The sequence below is a fragment of the Procambarus clarkii genome, chromosome 19, assembly GCF_040958095.1.
Source record: "Procambarus clarkii isolate CNS0578487 chromosome 19, FALCON_Pclarkii_2.0, whole genome shotgun sequence".
Classification (NCBI taxonomy): domain Eukaryota; kingdom Metazoa; phylum Arthropoda; class Malacostraca; order Decapoda; family Cambaridae; genus Procambarus; species Procambarus clarkii.
Genome location: NC_091168.1, coordinates 12,943,927 through 12,962,466, shown reverse-complemented (window position 1 = coordinate 12,962,466; position 18,540 = coordinate 12,943,927). Strand labels below are relative to the sequence as shown.

At 43.9% G+C, this 18,540-nt stretch overlaps 1 protein-coding gene across 8 annotated transcripts in view; it reads right to left on the bottom strand.

Annotated features, from left to right (window-relative positions):
* Positions 1-18,540, bottom strand: part of LOC123757627 (kynurenine/alpha-aminoadipate aminotransferase, mitochondrial) — a 279,339-nt gene that overhangs the window by 34,508 nt on the left and 226,291 nt on the right. For 7 of the 8 annotated variants that reach the window (XM_045741458.1, XM_069326946.1, XM_045741462.1 and 4 more), the window contains one exon: positions 12,481-12,530. The exons of the other annotated variant lie outside the window; for it this stretch is intronic. In XM_045741458.1, coding sequence (XP_045597414.1) covers positions 12,481-12,530 — 50 coding nt within the window. The remainder of the gene's footprint in view (positions 1-12,480; positions 12,531-18,540) is intronic. 8 annotated transcript variants of the gene reach the window in all.

Sequence of the window (18,540 nt, the reverse complement as noted above, 5' to 3'; positions counted from 1 at the left end):
TCCTCTTGTACCTGTCTGGACAATCACTATTGGCCTTGAGGCACATTCCTATGTTTGCTTCCTTATTGTAGACTGCAGTGTGGAAGCCTCCACCCTTTTCCGTGACTGTTACATCAAGAAAGGGCAGCTTCCCATCCTTCTCCATCTCGTAAGTGAAACTCAACACAGAATTCCGCTCGAATGCCTCCTTTAGCTCCTGCAGACATCAGACATCAGGTACTTGACGACATTTTTACACAAGTTCCTGATGTCTGACAACTGCAGGAGCAGTCGTCAGACGTCAGCAATCTTAAGTCGAGGTGCCACTGTATATGTATGTATATGTGTGTGTGTAATTACCTAAGTGTAGTTACAGGATGAGAGCTACGCTCGTTGTGTCCCGTCTTCCCAACACTCTTTGTACTATAATGCTTTGAAACTACTGACGGTCTTGGCCTCCACCACCTTCTCACCTAACTTGTTCCAATCGTCTACCACTCTGTTTGCGAAAGTGAATTTTCTTATATTTCTTCGCCATCTGTGTTTAGCTAGTTTAAATCTATACCCTCTTGTTCTTGAAGTTCCAGGTCTCAGGAAATCTTCCCTTTTGATTTTATCAATTCCTGTTACTATTTTGTACGTAGTGATCATATCACCTCTTTTTCTTCTGTCTTCTAGTTTTGGAATATTTAATGCCTCTAACCTCTCCTCATACCTCTTTCCCTTCAGTTCTGGGAGCCACTTAGTAGCATGTCTTTGCACCTTTTCCAGTTTGTTGATGTGCTTCTTAAGATATGGGCACCACACAACAGCTGCATATTCTAGCTTTGGCCTAACAAAAGTCATGAACAATTTCTTTAGTATATCGCCATCCATGTATTTAAATGCAATTCTGAAGTTAGAAAGCATAGCATAGGCTCATTGCACAATATTCTTTATGTGGTCCTCAAGTGATATTTTCTATCTAGAACCACCCCTAGATCTCTTTCTTTATCAGAATTCTTTAAAGATTTCTCACATAATATATAGGTTGTGTGGGGTCTATGTTCTCCTATTCCACATTCCATAACATGACATTTATTAACATTAAATTTCATTTGCCAAGTGGTGCTCCATATATTTATTTTGTCCAGGTCTTCTTGAAGGGCATGACAATCATCTAAATTTCTTATCCTTCCTATTATCTTAGCATCATCAGCAAACATGTTCATATAATTCTGTATACCAACTGGTAGATCATTTATGTACACAATAAACATCACTGGTGCAAGAACTGAACCCTGTGGTACTCCACTTGTAACATTTCTCCATTCCGATACATTGCCTCTGATTACTGCCCTCTTTTTTCTATCAGTCAGAAAATTTTTCATCCATTTTAGAAGCTTACCTGTCAACCCTCCAATATTTTCCAGTTTCCAGAACAACCTCTTATGTGGACCTCTGTCGAAAGCCCTTTTTAGGTCCAGATAGATGCAGTCAACCCAACCATCTCTTTCCTGTAATATCTCTGTGGTCGATCATATAAACTGAGTAAATTTGATACACAGGATCTTCCAGATCGAAAACCATACTGTCTGTCTGATATTATATCATTTCTCTCCAGGTGTTCTACCCATTTAGTTTTGATTAGTTTTTCCAATACTTTCACTATTACACTTGTCAATGATACAGGTCTATAATTGAGGGGGTCTTCCCTGCTGCCACTTTTGTAGATTGGAAATATGTTAGCCTGTTTCCACACTTCTGCTACGATTCCTGTACACAGGGATGCCTGAAAGATCAGGTGAAGTGGAATGCTGAGCTCAGATGCACATTCTCTCAGAACCCATGGTGAAACTCCATCTGGACCAACTGCTTTGTTCTTACTGAGCTCCTTTAGCATATTTTCCACTTCATCTCTAGACACCTCTATCCGCTCTATGTTGTTCTCTGGAATTCTTATCATGTCTGGTTCTCTGAAGATTTCATTTTGTACAAACACACTTTGGAACTTTTCATTTAATGTTTCACACATTTCCTTTTCATTTTCCATGAATCTGTTTCCCATTTTCAACCTCTGGATATTATCCTTTACCTGCAATTTGTTGTTTATGAATTTGTAGAATAGGCCCGGTTCTGTTTTACATTTATCCGCTATCCCTTTTTCATAATTTCTTTCTGCCTCTCTCCTTACTGCCGTATAGTTGTTTCTCGCATCTTTGTATCGCTGGTATGTTTGGGGGTTTGGCCTCTTCCTATACTGATTCCATTTTTGTGTCTTTTGGTCTCTGGCCCTCTCACAATTTCTGTCGAACCAATCCTGTTTTCTGGCCCTGCCTCTCTGTTTTGGTATGAATGTTTGTGTGCCTTCCTCGTATATTTTTAAAAATTTGGCATACATTTCATTTACTTCCCTGCCTAGCAACAATTCTGTCCAATTACACTCATTAAAACAATTTTGAAGTTCCCCATAGTGACCTCTCCTTAAATCGAGTTTATCAACTGTTTCAATGTCCCCATTTTCTTCTAGATGATATCCTAAAGCATAATCAATTTCTAACAGGACGTGATCACTCTTTCCCAAGGGAGGAAGGTACTGGATGTCAAATATCTCTTTTCTTTCCTGGTGAATACTAGATCCAGTACTGACGGTACATCTCCTTCCCTCATTCTTGTGACCTGCTTTGTGTTGATACAAGAATGTCTCCAGAATGAGGTTCACAAATCTGCATGTCCAAAAGTCCTCCGTTTTTGCTTCATAGGCCTCCCAGTCTATTGCTTTAAAGTTGAAGTCCCCCAGTATCAACAGTCGTGATTTATCTTTATCTGCTTGTGCAATAATATCTCTCATGACCATTATGAGGCCCTCTCGTTTGTCATCCAGTTCTTCCTTTGTCCATGTGTTGCTTGCTGGTGGGCTGTAGGCATTTAAAATTATCAGCTTATCATCCTGATTCCAGACCTGTAATGCCATTATGTCAATATCTCGAGGGTTTTCAAATATTAACTCTCTTACCTTCAGGTGTTTTTTTCACCAGTACAGCCACTCCTCCTTCCTTCTTAGTTTTCCTGTCCCGTCTCCAAACTGAATAGCCTCTTGGGAATATGACTTCATTTATTATATTTCCTTCAAGTTTCGTCTCTGATAATGCGACAATATCTGGGACCCTAAGCTGGATTATATCTTGCAACTCCAAAGTTTTTGACCTCACTCCATCTATGTTGGTATATACAACTTTCAGGAACATGTTCCCTTTTCCTTTGCTCTTTACTCCCCCTTCCACTACTGATCTTATTGCTTTGTTTTTATGTACCATTTTACTAGCTTTCCAGTCCCTGTCACTTTGTAGAAAAAAGAATTTCTGTCTTCTTCATTTCTCTTTCCATTTAGAAGTTTTGCCTCAATTAGGTTCATTTTCAGCTTTTCTCTGTCTTCCTTGGAGAGGTCTTGTCTTATTGACCAAAGTTTGCCAACCTCATCACTCTGCAATTTCCTGGCATTTCTTAGCACATCCATCATGTTTTTCACTCCATTAAACGTCACCCTTAAGGGGCGGTTCTTTTCTTTCTCATATTTTCCTATTCTTCTAAAATCACTGACATTTTCCTTTGAGCCTTCTCCTAAACCTACTATTTTCTCTATGATTTTCATCTCTTCTGCCGCTCTGTCCACCCTAGAAGAAATTTCCTTCTCTAAACATCCAAAAATGATTATGGACTTCGTTCTATCTGCAGTGTTTTGTACCAGTTTACTGTTGGTAACCAGTTCTTTCCTAATTACTTGCCTAAATTCTGCTTCTTGTTGGTCATTTCTGGTTTTGACTTCCGAACACACTTCTTTGATAGGCTCTTTCTCTTTTACAACTTGAGCATATGTCGCTTTTATTTCTTCTTTATACTTTTCTAGTTCTTTATTCACCTCTATGTGAGTTGTCAGTGAAGTTTCCAGTTGGAGATCCTTACCTAACTCTATGTTAGCCCTTAGGCTTGCTTGGAGTTGTTCACCATATGAGTCTATTTTCTTGTTTATTTCTTCAAAGTCACCACACTTCACTTTCCACGCCTCATTTTGTTTCACTTGTTCCTGTGTGCTTGATTTTTTTTGTGTGTGTGTGTAATTACCTAAGTGTAATTACCTAAGTGTAGTTACAGGATGAGAGCTACGCTCATGGTGTCCCGTCTTCCCAGCACTCTTTGTCATATAACGCTTTGAAACTACTGACGGTCTTGGCCTCCACCACCTTCTCACTTAACCTGTTCCAACCGTCTACTGTGTGTGTGTGTGTGTGTAATTACCTAAGTGTAATTACCTAAGTGTAGTTACAGGATGAGAGCTACGCTCGTGGTGTCCCGTCTTCCCAGCACTCTTTGTCATATAACGCTTTGAAACTACTGACGGTCTTGGCCTCCACCACCTTCTCACTTAACTTGTTCCAACCGTCTACCACTCTATTTGCGAAGGTGAATTTTCTTATATTTCTTCGGCATCTGTGTTTAGCTAGTTTAATTCTATGACCTCTTGTTCTTGAAGTGCCACGTCTCAGGAAATCTTCCCTGTCGATTTTATCAATTCCTGTTACTATTTTGTATGTAGTGATCATATCACCTCTTTTTCTTCTGTCTTCTAGTTTTGGCATGTTTAATGCTTCCAACCTCTCCTCGTAGCTCTTGCCCTTCAGTTCTGGGAGCCACTTCGTAGCATGTCTTTGCACCTTTTCCAGTTTGTTGATGTGCTTCTTAAGATATGGGCACCACACAACAACTGCATATTCTAGCTTTGGCCTAACAAAAGTCATGAACAATTTCTTTAGTATATCGCCATCCATGTATTTAAATGCAATTCTGAAGTTAGAAAGCATCGCATAGGCTCCTTGCACAATATTCTTTATGTGGTCCTCAGGTGATAGTTTTCTATCTAGAACCACCCCTAGATCTCTTTCTTTATCAGAATTCTTTAAAGATTTCTCACATAATATATAGGTTGTATGGGGTCTATGTTCTCCTATTCCACATTCCATAACATGACATTTATTAACATTAAATTTCATTTGCCAAGTGGTGCTCCATATATTTATTTTGTCCAGGTCTTCTTGAAGGGCATGACAATCATCTAAATTTCTTATCCTTCCTATTATCTTAGCATCATCAGCAAACATGTTCATATAATTCTGTATACCAACTGGTAGATCATTTATGTAGGCAATAAACATCACTGGTGCAAGAACTGAACCCTGTGGTACTCCACTTGTGACATTTCTCCATTCCGATACATTGCCTCTGATTACTGCCCTCATTTTTCTATCAGTCAGAAAATTTTTCATCCATGATAGAAGCTTACCTGTCACCCCTCCAATATTTTCCAGTTTCCAGAACAACCTCTTATGTGGAACTCTGTCGAAAGCCTTTTTTAGGTCCAGATAGATGCAGTCAACCCAACCATCTCTTTCCTGTAATATCTCTGTGGCTCGATCATAGAAACTGAGTAAATTCGATACACAGGATCTTCCAGATCGAAAACCATACTGTCTGTCTGATATTATATCATTTCTCTCCAGGTGTTCTACCCATTTAGTTTTGATTAGCTTTTCCAATACTTTCACTATTACACTTGTCAATGATACAGGTCTATAATTGAGGGGGTCTTCCCTGCTGCCACTTTTGTAGATTGGAACTATGTTAGCCTGTTTCCACACGTCTGCTACGATTCCTGTACACAGGGATGCCTGAAAGATCAGGTGAAGTGGAATGCTGAGCTCAGATGCACATTCTCTCAGAACCCTTGGTGAAACTCCATCTGAGCCAGCTGCTTTGTTCTTACCGAGCTCCTTTAGCATATTTTCCACTTCATCTCTAGACACCTCTATCCGCTCTATGTTGTTCTCTGGAATTCTTTTTGTCTGGTTCCCTGAAGATTTCATTTTGTACAAACACACTTTGGAACTTTTCATTTAATGTTTCACACATTTCCTTTTCATTTTCCGTGAATCTGTTTCCCATTTTCAACCTCTGGATATTATCCTTTACCTGCAATTTGTTGTTTATGAATTTGTAGAATAGGCCCGGTTCTGGTTTACATTTATCCGGTATCCCTTTTTCAAAATTTCTTTCTGCCTCTCTCCTTACTGCTGTATAGTTGTTTCTCGCATCTTTGTATCGCTGGTATGTTTGGGGGTTTGGCCTCTTCCTATACTGATTCCATTTTTGTGTCTTTTGGTCTCTTGCCCTCTCACAATTTCTGTCAAACCAATCCTGTTTTCTGGCCCTGTATCTCTGTTTTGGTATAAATTTTTTTGTGCCTTTATCATATATTTCACAAAACTTGACATACATCTCATTCACTTCCTTGCCTAGCATCAAGTCTGTCCAATTATACTCACTAAAAAAATTTCTAAGGTCACCATAATGTCCTCTCCTGAAGTCTGGTTTTTCAACTGCTTCAACCTCCTTATTTTCTTCCAGCTTATAACGCATTGCATACTTTATTCCCGAAAAGACATGGTCACTTTTACCCAAGGGAGGAAGGTACTGAATGTCAAATATCTCTTCCTCCTTCCTGGTAAATATCAAATCTAGCATGGAGGGAACGTCCCCTTCCCTCATCCTCGTAGCTTGTTTAACATGTTGATACAAGAATGTTTCCAGGATGAGGTCTACAAATTTACAGTGTGTGTGTGTGTGTGTTTATTATATACACAGTGGTACCTCGGAATGCGAGTGTCCCTGTATGCGAGTTTTTCGGAATATGAGCAGGATTTCCTCGAAAAATATGTCTTGGAACGCGAGGGTTACCTCAGGACACGAGTTTGTTGATACGCGTACAGGCCGACCCAGCGCATGGTGGTTCGGCGATCGTCGCCCCTCAGTTTACCATTGTCTCGCGCCCAGTGACTACCCCACATCAATTCTTCTCGTGGATTTTCAGTGTTTTGTTGGATTTTTGGTGATTTGACTATACAATTTGTTATTATATATCTCACCATGGGTCCCAAGAAAGCCAGTGGTAAGGATAAAGGCCAGAAAACCCATGTGAGGATAACATTAGAGGAGAAACAAGAGATCATTCGGAAGCATGAGAACGGTACACGTGTTGTTGAACTTTGTAGGCAGTACAACAAAGCCACATCAACAATATGCACTATACTTAAGAAGAAAAATGAGATTATGAGTGCTAAAGTGGCAAGAGGAGTCAGAACAGTAATGAAACAAAGACCACAAATACTTGAAGTGGAAAAGTTGTTATTAATTTGGATACACGACAAGGAGTTAAGAGGTGACAGTGTTTCGGAGGCCATTATTTGTGAGAAAGCCAGGGTTTGGACAGATTTGTGGTGAGGAAATCAAGCAGTGAGCCTCAACCAGGACCTAGTGGCACTCAGATAAAACGTCCCAGGGAGAGCACACCAGAAAGGTCTTCACTGCCTGATGTGATAATGGAAGGGGACTCCCCTTCCAAACAGTAACTTCTCTCCCCCTCCCTCCTCACCATCTTCCATACGCCTACAGCATTCAACAGCAAGGTAAGTAATAACTTGAACATAGTTTTGTAGGTTTATTTAGATGAATTAGGTATAAAAATTTAGTTTGATGTGGGGTTTTTGGGGTAGTCAGGAACGGATTAATTCATTTCCCTTTATTTCTTATGGGGAAATTAGCTTCGGAATACGAGTTTTCGGAATACGAGGCGTCTCCAGGAACCAATTAAACTCTTAAACTGAGGTATGCCTGTATATATATGTGTGTGTGTGTGTGTGTGTGTGTGTGTGTGTGTGTGTGTGTAATAATTACCTAAGTGTAATTACCTAAGTGTAGTTACAGGATGAGAGCTACGCTCGTGGTGTCCCGTCTTCCCAGCACTCTTTGTCATATAACGCTTTGAAACTACTGACGGTCTTGGCCTCCACCACCTTCTCACTTAACTTGTTCCAACCGTCTACCACTCTATTTGCGAAGGTGAATTTTCTTATATTTCTTCGGCATCTGTGTTTAGCTAGTTTAAATCTATGACCTCTTGTTCTTGAAATTCCAGGTCTCAGGAAGTCTTCCCTGTCGATTTTATCAATTCCTGTAACTATTTTGTATGTAGTGATCATATCACCTCTTTTTCTTCTGTCTTCTAGTTTTGGCATATTTAATGCTTCTAACCTCTCCTCGTAGCTCTTGCCCTTCAGTTCTGGGAGCCACTTAGTAGCATGTCTTTGCACCTTTTCCAGTTTGTTGATGTGCTTCTTAAGATATGGGCACCACACAACAGCTGCATATTCTAGCTTTGGCCTAACAAAAGTCATGAACAATTTCTTTAGTATATCGCCATCCATGTATTTAAATGCAATTCTGAAGTTAGAAAGCATAGCATAGGCTCCTTGCACAATATTCTTTATGTGGTCCTCAGGTGATAGTTTTCTATCTAGAACCACTCCTAGATCTCTTTCTTTATCAGAATTCTTTAAAGATTTCTCACATAATATATAGGTTGTGTGGGGTCTATGTTCTCCTATTCCACATTCCATAACATGACATTTATTAACATTAAATTCCATTTGCCAAGTGGTGCTCCATATACTTATTTTGTCCAGGTCTTTTTGAAGGGCATGACAGTCATCTAAATTTCTTATCCTTCCTATTATCTTAGCATCATCAGCAAACATGTTCATATAATTCTGTATACCAACTGGTAGATCATTTATGTACACAATAAACATCACTGGTGCAAGAACTGAACCCTGTGGTACTCCACTTGTGACATTTCTCCATTCTGATACATTGCCTCTGATTACTGCCCTCATTTTTCTATCAGTCAGAAAATTTTTCATCCATGATACAAGCTTACCTGTCACCCCTCCAATATTTTCCAGTTTCCAGAACAACCTCTTATGTGGAACTCTGTCGAAAGCCTTTTTTAGGTCCAGATAGATGCAGTCAACCCAACCATCTCTTTCCTGTAATATCTCTGTGGCTCGATCATAGAAACTGAGTAAATTCGATACACAGGATCTTCCAGATCGAAAACCATACTGTCTGTCTGATATTATATCATTTCTCTCTAGGTGTTCTACCCATTTAGTTTTGATTAGTTTTTCCAATACTTTCACTATTACACTTGTTAATGATACAGGTCTATAATTGAGGGGGTCTTCCCTGCTGCCACTTTTGTAGATTGGAACTATGTTAGCCTGTTTCCACCCGTCTGCTACGATTCCTGTACACAGGGATGCCTGAAAGATCAGGTGAAGTGGAATGCTGAGCTCAGATGCACATTCTCTCAGAACCCATGGTGAAACGCCATCTGGGCCAGCTGCTTTGTTCTTACCGAGCTCCTTGAGCATTTTTTCCACTTCGTCTCTAGACACCTCTATGTGTTCTATGTTGTTCTCTGGAATTCTTATTGTATCTGGTTCCCTAAAGATTTCATTTTGTACAAACACACTTTGGAACTTTTCGTTTAGTGTTTCACACATTTCCTTTTCATCTTCCGTGAATCTATTTCCCATTTTCAACCTCTGAATATTATCCTTTACCTGCAATTTGTTGTTTATGAATTTATAGAATAGACCTGGTTCTGTTTTACATTTGTCCGCAATCCCTTTTTCAAAATTTCTTTCTGCCTCTCTCCTCACTGCCGTGTAGTTGTTTCTCGCATCTTTGTATCGCTGGTATGTTTGGGGGTTCGGCCTCTTCCTGTATTGATTCCATTTTTGTGTCTTTCGGTCTCTAGCCCTCTCGCAATTTCTATTGAACCAATCCTGTTTCCTAGTTCTGCATCTCTGTTTTGGTATAAATTTTTTTGTGCCTTTATCATATATTTCACAAAACTTGCCATACATCTCATTCACTTCCTTGCCTAGCATCAAGTCTGTCCAATTATACTCACTAAAAAAATTTCTAAGGTCACCATAATGTCCTCTCCTGAAGTCTGGTTTTTCAACTGCTTCAACCTCCTTATTTTCTTCCAGCTTATAACGCATTGCATACTTTATTCCCAAAAAGACATGGTCACTTTTACCCAAGGGAGGAAGGTACTGAATGTCAAATATCTCTTCCTCCTTCCTGGTAAATATCAAATCTAGCATGGAGGGAACGTCCCCTTCCCTCATCCTCGTAGCTTGTTTAACATGTTGATACAAGAATGTTTCCAGGATGAGGTCTACAAATTTACAGGTCCAAAAATCTTCTGTTTTAGCTTCATATGCTTCCCAGTCTATGGATTTCAAGTTGAAGTCACCGACTATCAACAGTCGTGATCTATCGTTATCCGCTCTCGCTATAATCTCTCTCATTATTGTTATAAGACCTTCACGTTTACTATCTAGCTCCTCCTTTGACCATGTGCTGCTTGGCGGTGGACTATATGCATTTATCATCATTAGTTTATCATCCTCATAGCAGATCTCTAGTGCTATTATGTCAACTTCTTGTGGATTGGCAGTCATTATTTCCTTCACCTTTAGGTGTTCTTTTACCAGCACAGCAACGCCACCGCCTTTCCTAATTTTTCTGTCCCGTCTCCAAATTGAGTAGCCCCTTGGGAATATGACCTCATTTAAAATTACATCTTCAAGTTTTGTCTCCGTGAGTGCAACAATGTCTGGTGTCTGCAGCTGTATTACATCACTTAACTCCAGTATCTTCGATCTCACTCCATCTATGTTGGTGTATGCAATCTTCAGGAACTTGTTCCCCCTCTCCTTATTCTTCACTCCCCCTCTCTCTATTGATTTTGTTGGTTTGCCTTTATGTACCACTTTACTGGTTTGCCTACCCCTATCACTTTGTAGAAAAAAGAATTTATTTCTTCTTCATTCCTGCTCTCATTTAAATGTTTTGCCTCGGCGAGGTTCAGTTTCAGCTTCTCTCTATCTTCTTTTGAAAGATCTCGTCTTAATGACCACCCTTTCCCATCCTCATCCCTTTGCAATTTTCTAGCATTCCTTAGTACTTCTTCCATCTGTTTGGCACCGTTTAGGGTGATCCTCAAAGGTCGATCTTTCCCTTTTACGTACCTGCCTATTCTCCTGTAGTCGCACACATTCTCTCTGTTTGTAAGACCTTCCACGAGGCCAACAATTTTATCTACTACTTTAGCTTCTTCTACAGCTCTTTCTGACCTAGATGTTATCGCCTTTTCTTTGCAGCCAAAAATGATCAGGGACGTGTGTGTGTGTGTGTGTGTGTGTGTGTGTGTGTGTGTGTGTGTGTGTGTGTATATATATATATATATATATATATATATATATATATATATATATATATATATATATATTTTCCAAGGGGTTTCAAGGGGTTGTCATAGCCAGGGAGTGGTAATGGGGGACGAGCTCCCATGACCTATAAAATGCTCCTTTACGGCATGCGTCTCCAATAACCTCTGACAACCAAGTTCAACTCCTGGCCTGCACGGGTGGCTTAGTCTTTAACCCTTAAATGGCGCATTGCTATACACCATTTGACACCCACAGGCGCATAAAAAAAAAAAAAAAAAAAAAAAAAAAAATTCTTCCTAACCTGTTAATTTGTGTTCACTAATCATGGGAAAAATAATAAAAAGAATAAAAAGATCATAAGTGGTATATATTGCCCACTATAGGGCAGGGAAGGCTGGTAAAAAACAGGCGCTGACTCAGCGTGCGTCCTAGGCGGTCTGTTGCTCGCCAGCTGTCAGGCCAGAGTTGCCACAAAGAAATAATTACCTAATTATTTCAATGTCTGATTGATTTTTTGTAGTTTTTTTTGCTGTAATATTATTCAATAGTGTGTAGTGTGATATATTTATATAATAAAATGAGTGAATCATCGCTGTACTCAAAAATATGGTGTGCATATTGTTGATTCAATTATGTTCATCAAACAGTGAACAAATACTTTGTCGGTTATTACACCATATATACAGGTTATATATAAGTATCTGCATGTTTTGTTCACCATAACGAACCACTAAGTTGGCATGCTGAGTGGCAGTGCCAGTGGCAGCCTACCACTGGCTGCTACTTCATATGATGCGATGCGCAATTTAAGGGTCAAGTCCGGCGGAACTGCTTTTACCGACAGGAGAAGGGGCGAGGGCGTGCCTCTGGCGCCTTAAAACCAGCTGCTCCGGGTAGATGGGACTCGATAGCCTGGGAAGGCAGCCCATCTAGGGGAAGGAAAACCCCGATTTTAAACCTCCAATGCCTTGTGGCCATACCCCTTTTTTGAGAAAGGCTTCACGAGTCAACCTCGAGGAAAAATCCGGAGTTGAAGCCCCTAAGGCAGTTCATTGTTGACGTCGACCTCGTTCTGGCAGCTCCTGTGACGTTGCTGGAACCATGTGTATTGGCATTTGCCAATTGGATAATTTCAGCATCGTGGAGAGGGGGGACCTGCTGCATGGGTAACAGCTTCTCCTCCATATCTACCTACCCAGGCTTTGCGCCCATGCATCTTTCTGACATTTCTTAACGAGTACCAGTATGCTTTATCAGTTAAAAGAGAAACCAAAATGGGAAATATTTCTTAAATTCACAGCATACTACTGAAAATTGGACTGACCTTGAGCCAAAGAAACATTCCTCCTGTAGGTACTGACCACTCACAAAGACCTGCAAATATACATAAAACTTCTATAGGAAACATGCAATGTTCTCCATACTCTACTACTTTAAAATTTTAATATTCTTTGTAATATTTATTTTATGATTATTATTAATACATCCAACAACAAAAACTAGCACTGAATATAATGAAATGCCATTTTCTGGGTGAGACCTGGAGGCTTCCCTGAGCTATTCAGGCTGATATGAATGTATTAAACACTTACATAAGTCAATGTGCATAGAGTTCTAGGCCTATCGGGGACAACGAGCCAAAACCTGGCCCCCTCAGAAGAGGCACGAGGAGCAATGGCCAATAGAAACCCCTCATGTGGTTGGAAGCACTCCGTGTTTGCCATTGACTGGGTCAGGCACCCAAAAAGGTAAGCGCCCCAAAACAAACTCCTATTCTGGTTAAAATATTGTTACTGAAAGCCGAACTAATGAACAGAAACTCCCTAAATGAAAACGAGCAAATGAGCATGACGTCACCATGCCGCAGTCTATGCAACGTTCCCCTCCCCGGAAGGGAGAAGAGGAAGCTCCAGACCCACGTGCCAGCTATCCACCCTGCAGTTCTGAGGCTGGATGTCCAAACACACGAAAAACCGCCGACTGGAGGAAGAGGGGGTTGCCGGGAAGCTTTATGATCTCACTCAGAAAAAAGCATTTCATTACATTCAATGCTGGTTTTCTGGGGGAATCCCTGTCGGCTCCCCAGAGCTACTTACCCAAATATAACACAAGAGAAACAAACCCGGGAGACGATCGCCAACACAGTAAACTTACGAATGACATGGGCACGAGGACAGACTGCAGGTGGGCCGGACCGAAGTACGTACCTAGCGGACGACCAAGGAGACCCGATCCCAAGAACAGGGAAGAAGGGAAACGGGATCAACCCAAAGTAAGTCCCTAGCCACCGACGCCGTAGCGTGCAGGAAACAGTGGAGAGCAGCAAATGGACACAACACATGATGTATCCCCGGCCTGAACAACCAAGCATCAAAGACCCAAGGAGCACTCCGGAAAGCAGCAGTCACAATCCACGCCAGAAAAGAAGGAGACGGCTACAAACCTACCACCAGGACTGAAAAAGAAGAAACCCCTGCACCGGAGGAGAGCACGAAGCTCCCCGACCCGACCCCCAGAGGCCAATGCGAACAGAAAAAAAGCCTTGGGAAAAACAATCCGGAACCAAAGGAGCCACCACAAACTGAGGAGAAGAGAAAGAAGAGCACCTGATCCAACAACCGGGACGTCATAGGCGGAGCATGAGCAGGCCAGAGGTGAAACAATGCACACGAAAGCTTGCAGAATGGTGCAGAAGAAACAACGCCGAACACAAGCAGCAGCAACTCCGCCAGTACCGCACGATACGAGGGAACAGTATTCAGCATAAGATGACAGTCCTGAAACAACCATGAGAGAAAGGACAAGACAACCCGAACAGAGCCAGAAGTAAACCAGCGAAGGGACAAGAAATAACAGAAAGACAGCCACGAAACTTCAACCACCGTGCTGCGCCGAATTTATTATGAAATTTCCCCAGTGCGCATGAAATAAAGTGTTCCCAAAAAATTCTTTTTTCTTTGTAAAATGATAAATTCCCTTCCCTGAACATGTCTATGTAAAAATAAATACCAAATTTCACTTACTTTGACTGTGGGGACGTGGACAAGGTGCGCTGTGACGTTATCAGGGCCTGGTCGCCCATGCGCGAATCGCCCAGACACAGTTGCGCGGGCCATTCAAGCATCGGGTGTTGTATCCTCACAATCCCAATGTATCCTCACAATCCCAATGTACCTTCTTGTTACGATATTGTAATCCCCCACTTTGTGAGGGAGTAGTAAGTGGTAAGCCAAGAGTTGAGCAGCCAACTTGATATGGACGGTTGGTGACGCCAGGATAGAATATTGGATTGCTACCAGGTTGTAGCAGCTTGGAGTGTTGTATTATATTATTTTCATTTCTTTTTATGTAGTGTATTGTATATGTTCTTTTGTTTATTAAATGTGTATTATTAGTTGGATTTTGCTCGTCCTGGTGAGGATTCCCAGAAAGCAGGAGAGAGAAAGGATCATAGCTGCGGACAGGGTGGTAGAGAACACTAATTCGTAAAGGGGAAATTAAGGAGATCATTCCAAACAAGGAGAGAGTGGGGAGTCATGGCGGCTCAAGTAGAGCGAGTACACAGGACAACGTGGCCAGTGTTGGAGCCGCACTCCTAGATATGTGATGCTGAACCCCTCTCAGCATCACCGTCTACCCGATGGTAGCGGGAGTGTGGCTGTCGAGGGCAGTTGTCCGTTTCGGCATAGTGGTTGGGGCAAGTTGTCTGCCATTATGCAAGTAACAGTATGGTGCAACAACCAGAGCTCTCTTTGGAGGTTTAAGTTCCATTAGCCCCAACCCCTTCAGGTCAGAACACAAGTCACCCGAAACGACCAGCCACAAAGTGCCAAGAACCTCATCGAAACCCACGGTTCAAGAAATGAACCACCAGGGAGCAGTTCAAATGGAGCCTGATCGTAGATCCACGAGTGACCCGAACCCACCGGAGAGACCCGAACCCACCGAAGCGACATCCACACCGCCGCAAACTCTCATACTGTGGTGTCGGCCCAATGGAAGGACGAACCCCAGCGCCCAAGGCTGGCCTGGTGAGCATTGGTCACAAAGCTCCAGACAAGAGACGATGCATCTATGAACACATCAAGTAAGGGCCTGGGTAGGCGCCAAGGCACTGAACCCAAAAAAACCTGAAGAGGAAGCCAGGGACCCAGCAGCAGACGCAATGCCCCCCAGAGGCCTGGTTTCCTGGTTGATACCTGGTTGATGGGGTTCTGGGAGTTCTTCTACTCCCCAAGCCCGGCCCGAGGCCAGGCTCGACTTGTGAGAGTTTGGTCCACCAGGCTGTTGCTTGGAGCGGCCCGCAGGCCCACATACCCACCACAGCCCGGTTGGTCCGGCACTCCTTGGAGGAATAAATCTAGTTTCCTCTTGAAAATGTCCACGGTTGTTCCGGCAATATTTCTTATGCTTGCTGGGAGGACGTTGAACAACCGCGAACCTCTGATATTTATACTATGTTCTCTGATTGTGCCTATGGCACCTCTGCTCTTCACTGGTTCTATTCTGCATTTTCTTCCATGTCGTTCACTCCAGTACGTTGTTATTTTACTGTGTAGATTTGGTACTTGGCCCTCCAGTATCTTCCAGGCCGTACCTAGAGGTCGCATAGGAGGCAGAAGGGAAGGCCCCGAAGGAAACAGTACACCCGACGAAGCCAAAACCAACCCAGCGGGTAAACCATCAAGGCAAAGTTCAGGCTCCCACACAAATCCTTGAGCAACCGCCGAGTGACCCTGGAGCTTTCCAGAAACACGCACAGGGGGGACCGCAGCCCAAGCAAAGACTCTGGAGGGAAAGACAAGGAAGTCTGAACCTGAGAGAGAACCAGATGCTACCTCCGCCAGTTCACCAGGAACCTGAACCAGGCGAGCTGGGAAAGAACTAAATCCCTGGAGAGCAGACACACGGATTGGCTTGGAGCCCACACCAGCCAGTCGTCGAGGTAGGCCAGCACCCGTACACCTAATAGACGCAGACAAACCATCACAACCCAGGTGAGGTGTGTGAACACGTGAAGTGCCAGGGTCAACCTGAACGAGACAACAAAAGCGGTAACTGAGATGCCCCACAACAAAACCAAGCCAGGTCCCTGAATCCTGGATGAATCGAGATGTACCGATACGTGTCCTGGAGGTCCAGGAACACCATCCAAGCACCCAGTTCCAACAGAAACCGGACCTGAGACAGAGTAGTCATCCGAAAGGAAGGGCAAGAGACCCAGGGGTTCAGATGGGACAAGTCCAGAATGAACCGCAGGTCTGCACAGTCTCTTTTCGGTACTGGGAACAAACGGGAAACCCACTCGAGGGACGCCGTCTTTTCGACCATGCCCAAGTGCACCCACTCCGAGATGACCTGAGAGAGTGCAGGAGAAGAGGTCTGCACCGCAAGCCCTGAATCTCCCCGAAGGAGGAGGGGCCACCCAGTGCCACAGCAGGCCATGAGAAACAACCCGAAAAGCCCACAAATCATGAGACCAGGCATGAGTGTACAGTGCGAGCCTCCCCCCGCCCCCCCCATTGCCCCGTCAATGGGATGAACCGCAAAGGACCAACGCCCCTTACGAGAACCCGACTTATGCACAGAGCAATCACCACGCCGACCAGACAAAGACGGGTCCGAAGGGGGCGCTGGCTCAGGAACTGGCAACAGCAGCCTACCGTGATGAGAGGAACCTCGAGCCCTGGCATAACCATTCCTGAAGGAACCCCCCACCCCTTGGAACCCTGAAGAACCAACAAGTCCGACAGCGGGCGACAACTAGAAGAAGCTGCCCACAGATACTGCCCAACCGCAGACTCTGCAAACAGCAAGGGACAAAAGGGGGACAAAAACGTAAGAGCCAGGGCCCAAGCAGATTCCAACGAAGAAGCGAGCACCCCCTGCCAACACGTGAGACTCGAAGCGAAAAACAGCAACGCCGCATCCCACAGGATCAGCGCAAACAGCTTCAACAGCGTAGATGATACACACGCTGCCAAGACCAAGGCAAAAGAACCAGGAACGGTCCTAATTTCTTCCCCATCCTCCTCAAGGCAATCTGAAGACAGCTCCAGGAGGGAAAAGGACTGCAAGACCGAAGCCAGCAGGCCACGAGCACAGAAGTCCTCAGCAACCAGTGCAGCCGAAAGGAAGGGAACCTGCACGTGAAGCTGCACAACGCCAACATCCCACTGAAGGTCAGGAATGAACAAACACGCATTGAGGTGCTCAAACCGGCCCCCCCCCCCCCCAGGAACCTGGACAACCATAAGCGCCTCGCGCCACTTAAGAGTGCGGGTATGACAGAGAGTACTCCAAGCATCCAAAGGGCAGTCTGCTAGCCAGGACAACTCTGGAACCTCATAACGAACCCAGTAGGGAGATGAAGACCCAAACCTAAAAGAAGATGGATTCATAATAGGCGGTCGCTGCTCACTCCTCAACCCGAAGTCGAGACAACTGGCTGCAACCGCCGACCCAAAGCGACACATGCCTGATTTGGCCCAGGAACGTTCATGAGGTTGCGCACAGCCTAGACCCTGTTCAACCGCCAAAAACCCCGCACCCGAATGTCGGCCAAGAACATGTTTCCAAAGACGGCAGCAAGAGCAGCGAACTTACGAACATCATGGGCACGGGGATAGACCGCAGGCTGGCTAGCCTTAATAACCTTGCGGACAACCTGGGAGACCCATACCCGCGAACAGGAAAGGAGGGAAACCGCATCAACCTAAAGCGCGTCCCCCTGACACAGAAGCCATGGTGCACAAATGACAGCGGAGGGCCACAAAACATGATGCACCCCCGGCCTGACCAACCAAGCATCAACAACCCAAGGACCCCTCCGGAAAGCAGCCGTCTCATTCTTCGCCAGAAAAGAAGGAGACGACTGCAGACGAACAAACCGATCGCCACGACCAAAAGAGAATAAGCCCCTGCGCTGGAGGAGAGCATGAAGCTCCCCAACCCGACTCCCAGAGGCTAATGCCAACAGGAAAAGAGCCTTCGAGAAACAATCCTGAACCGAAGGGGCCACAACAAACCGAGGAGAAGAGAAAAAAGAGAGCACTCTATCCAAAGACCAAAACTGTTCAGGCGGCGCATGAACAGGCCAGAGGTGAAACAACGCATGAGACAGTTTGCGAAACGGCGCAGAAGTAACATCAATACCGAAAGCAAGCTGAAGTGACTCTGCCAGCGCCGCATGATATGAGGCGACAGTATTCGGCATAAGATGACAGTCCTAGAACAACCAAGACAGCAAGGACAACCCACCTGAACAGAAAGCGAAGCACAATGACGAAGAGTCAAAAAGAACAGGAAGGACAGCCAGGAAACTTCATACTGCCGCCGAGACGAAGCCCACAGGTGGGACACTAACAAGGAAGCCACCTGATCA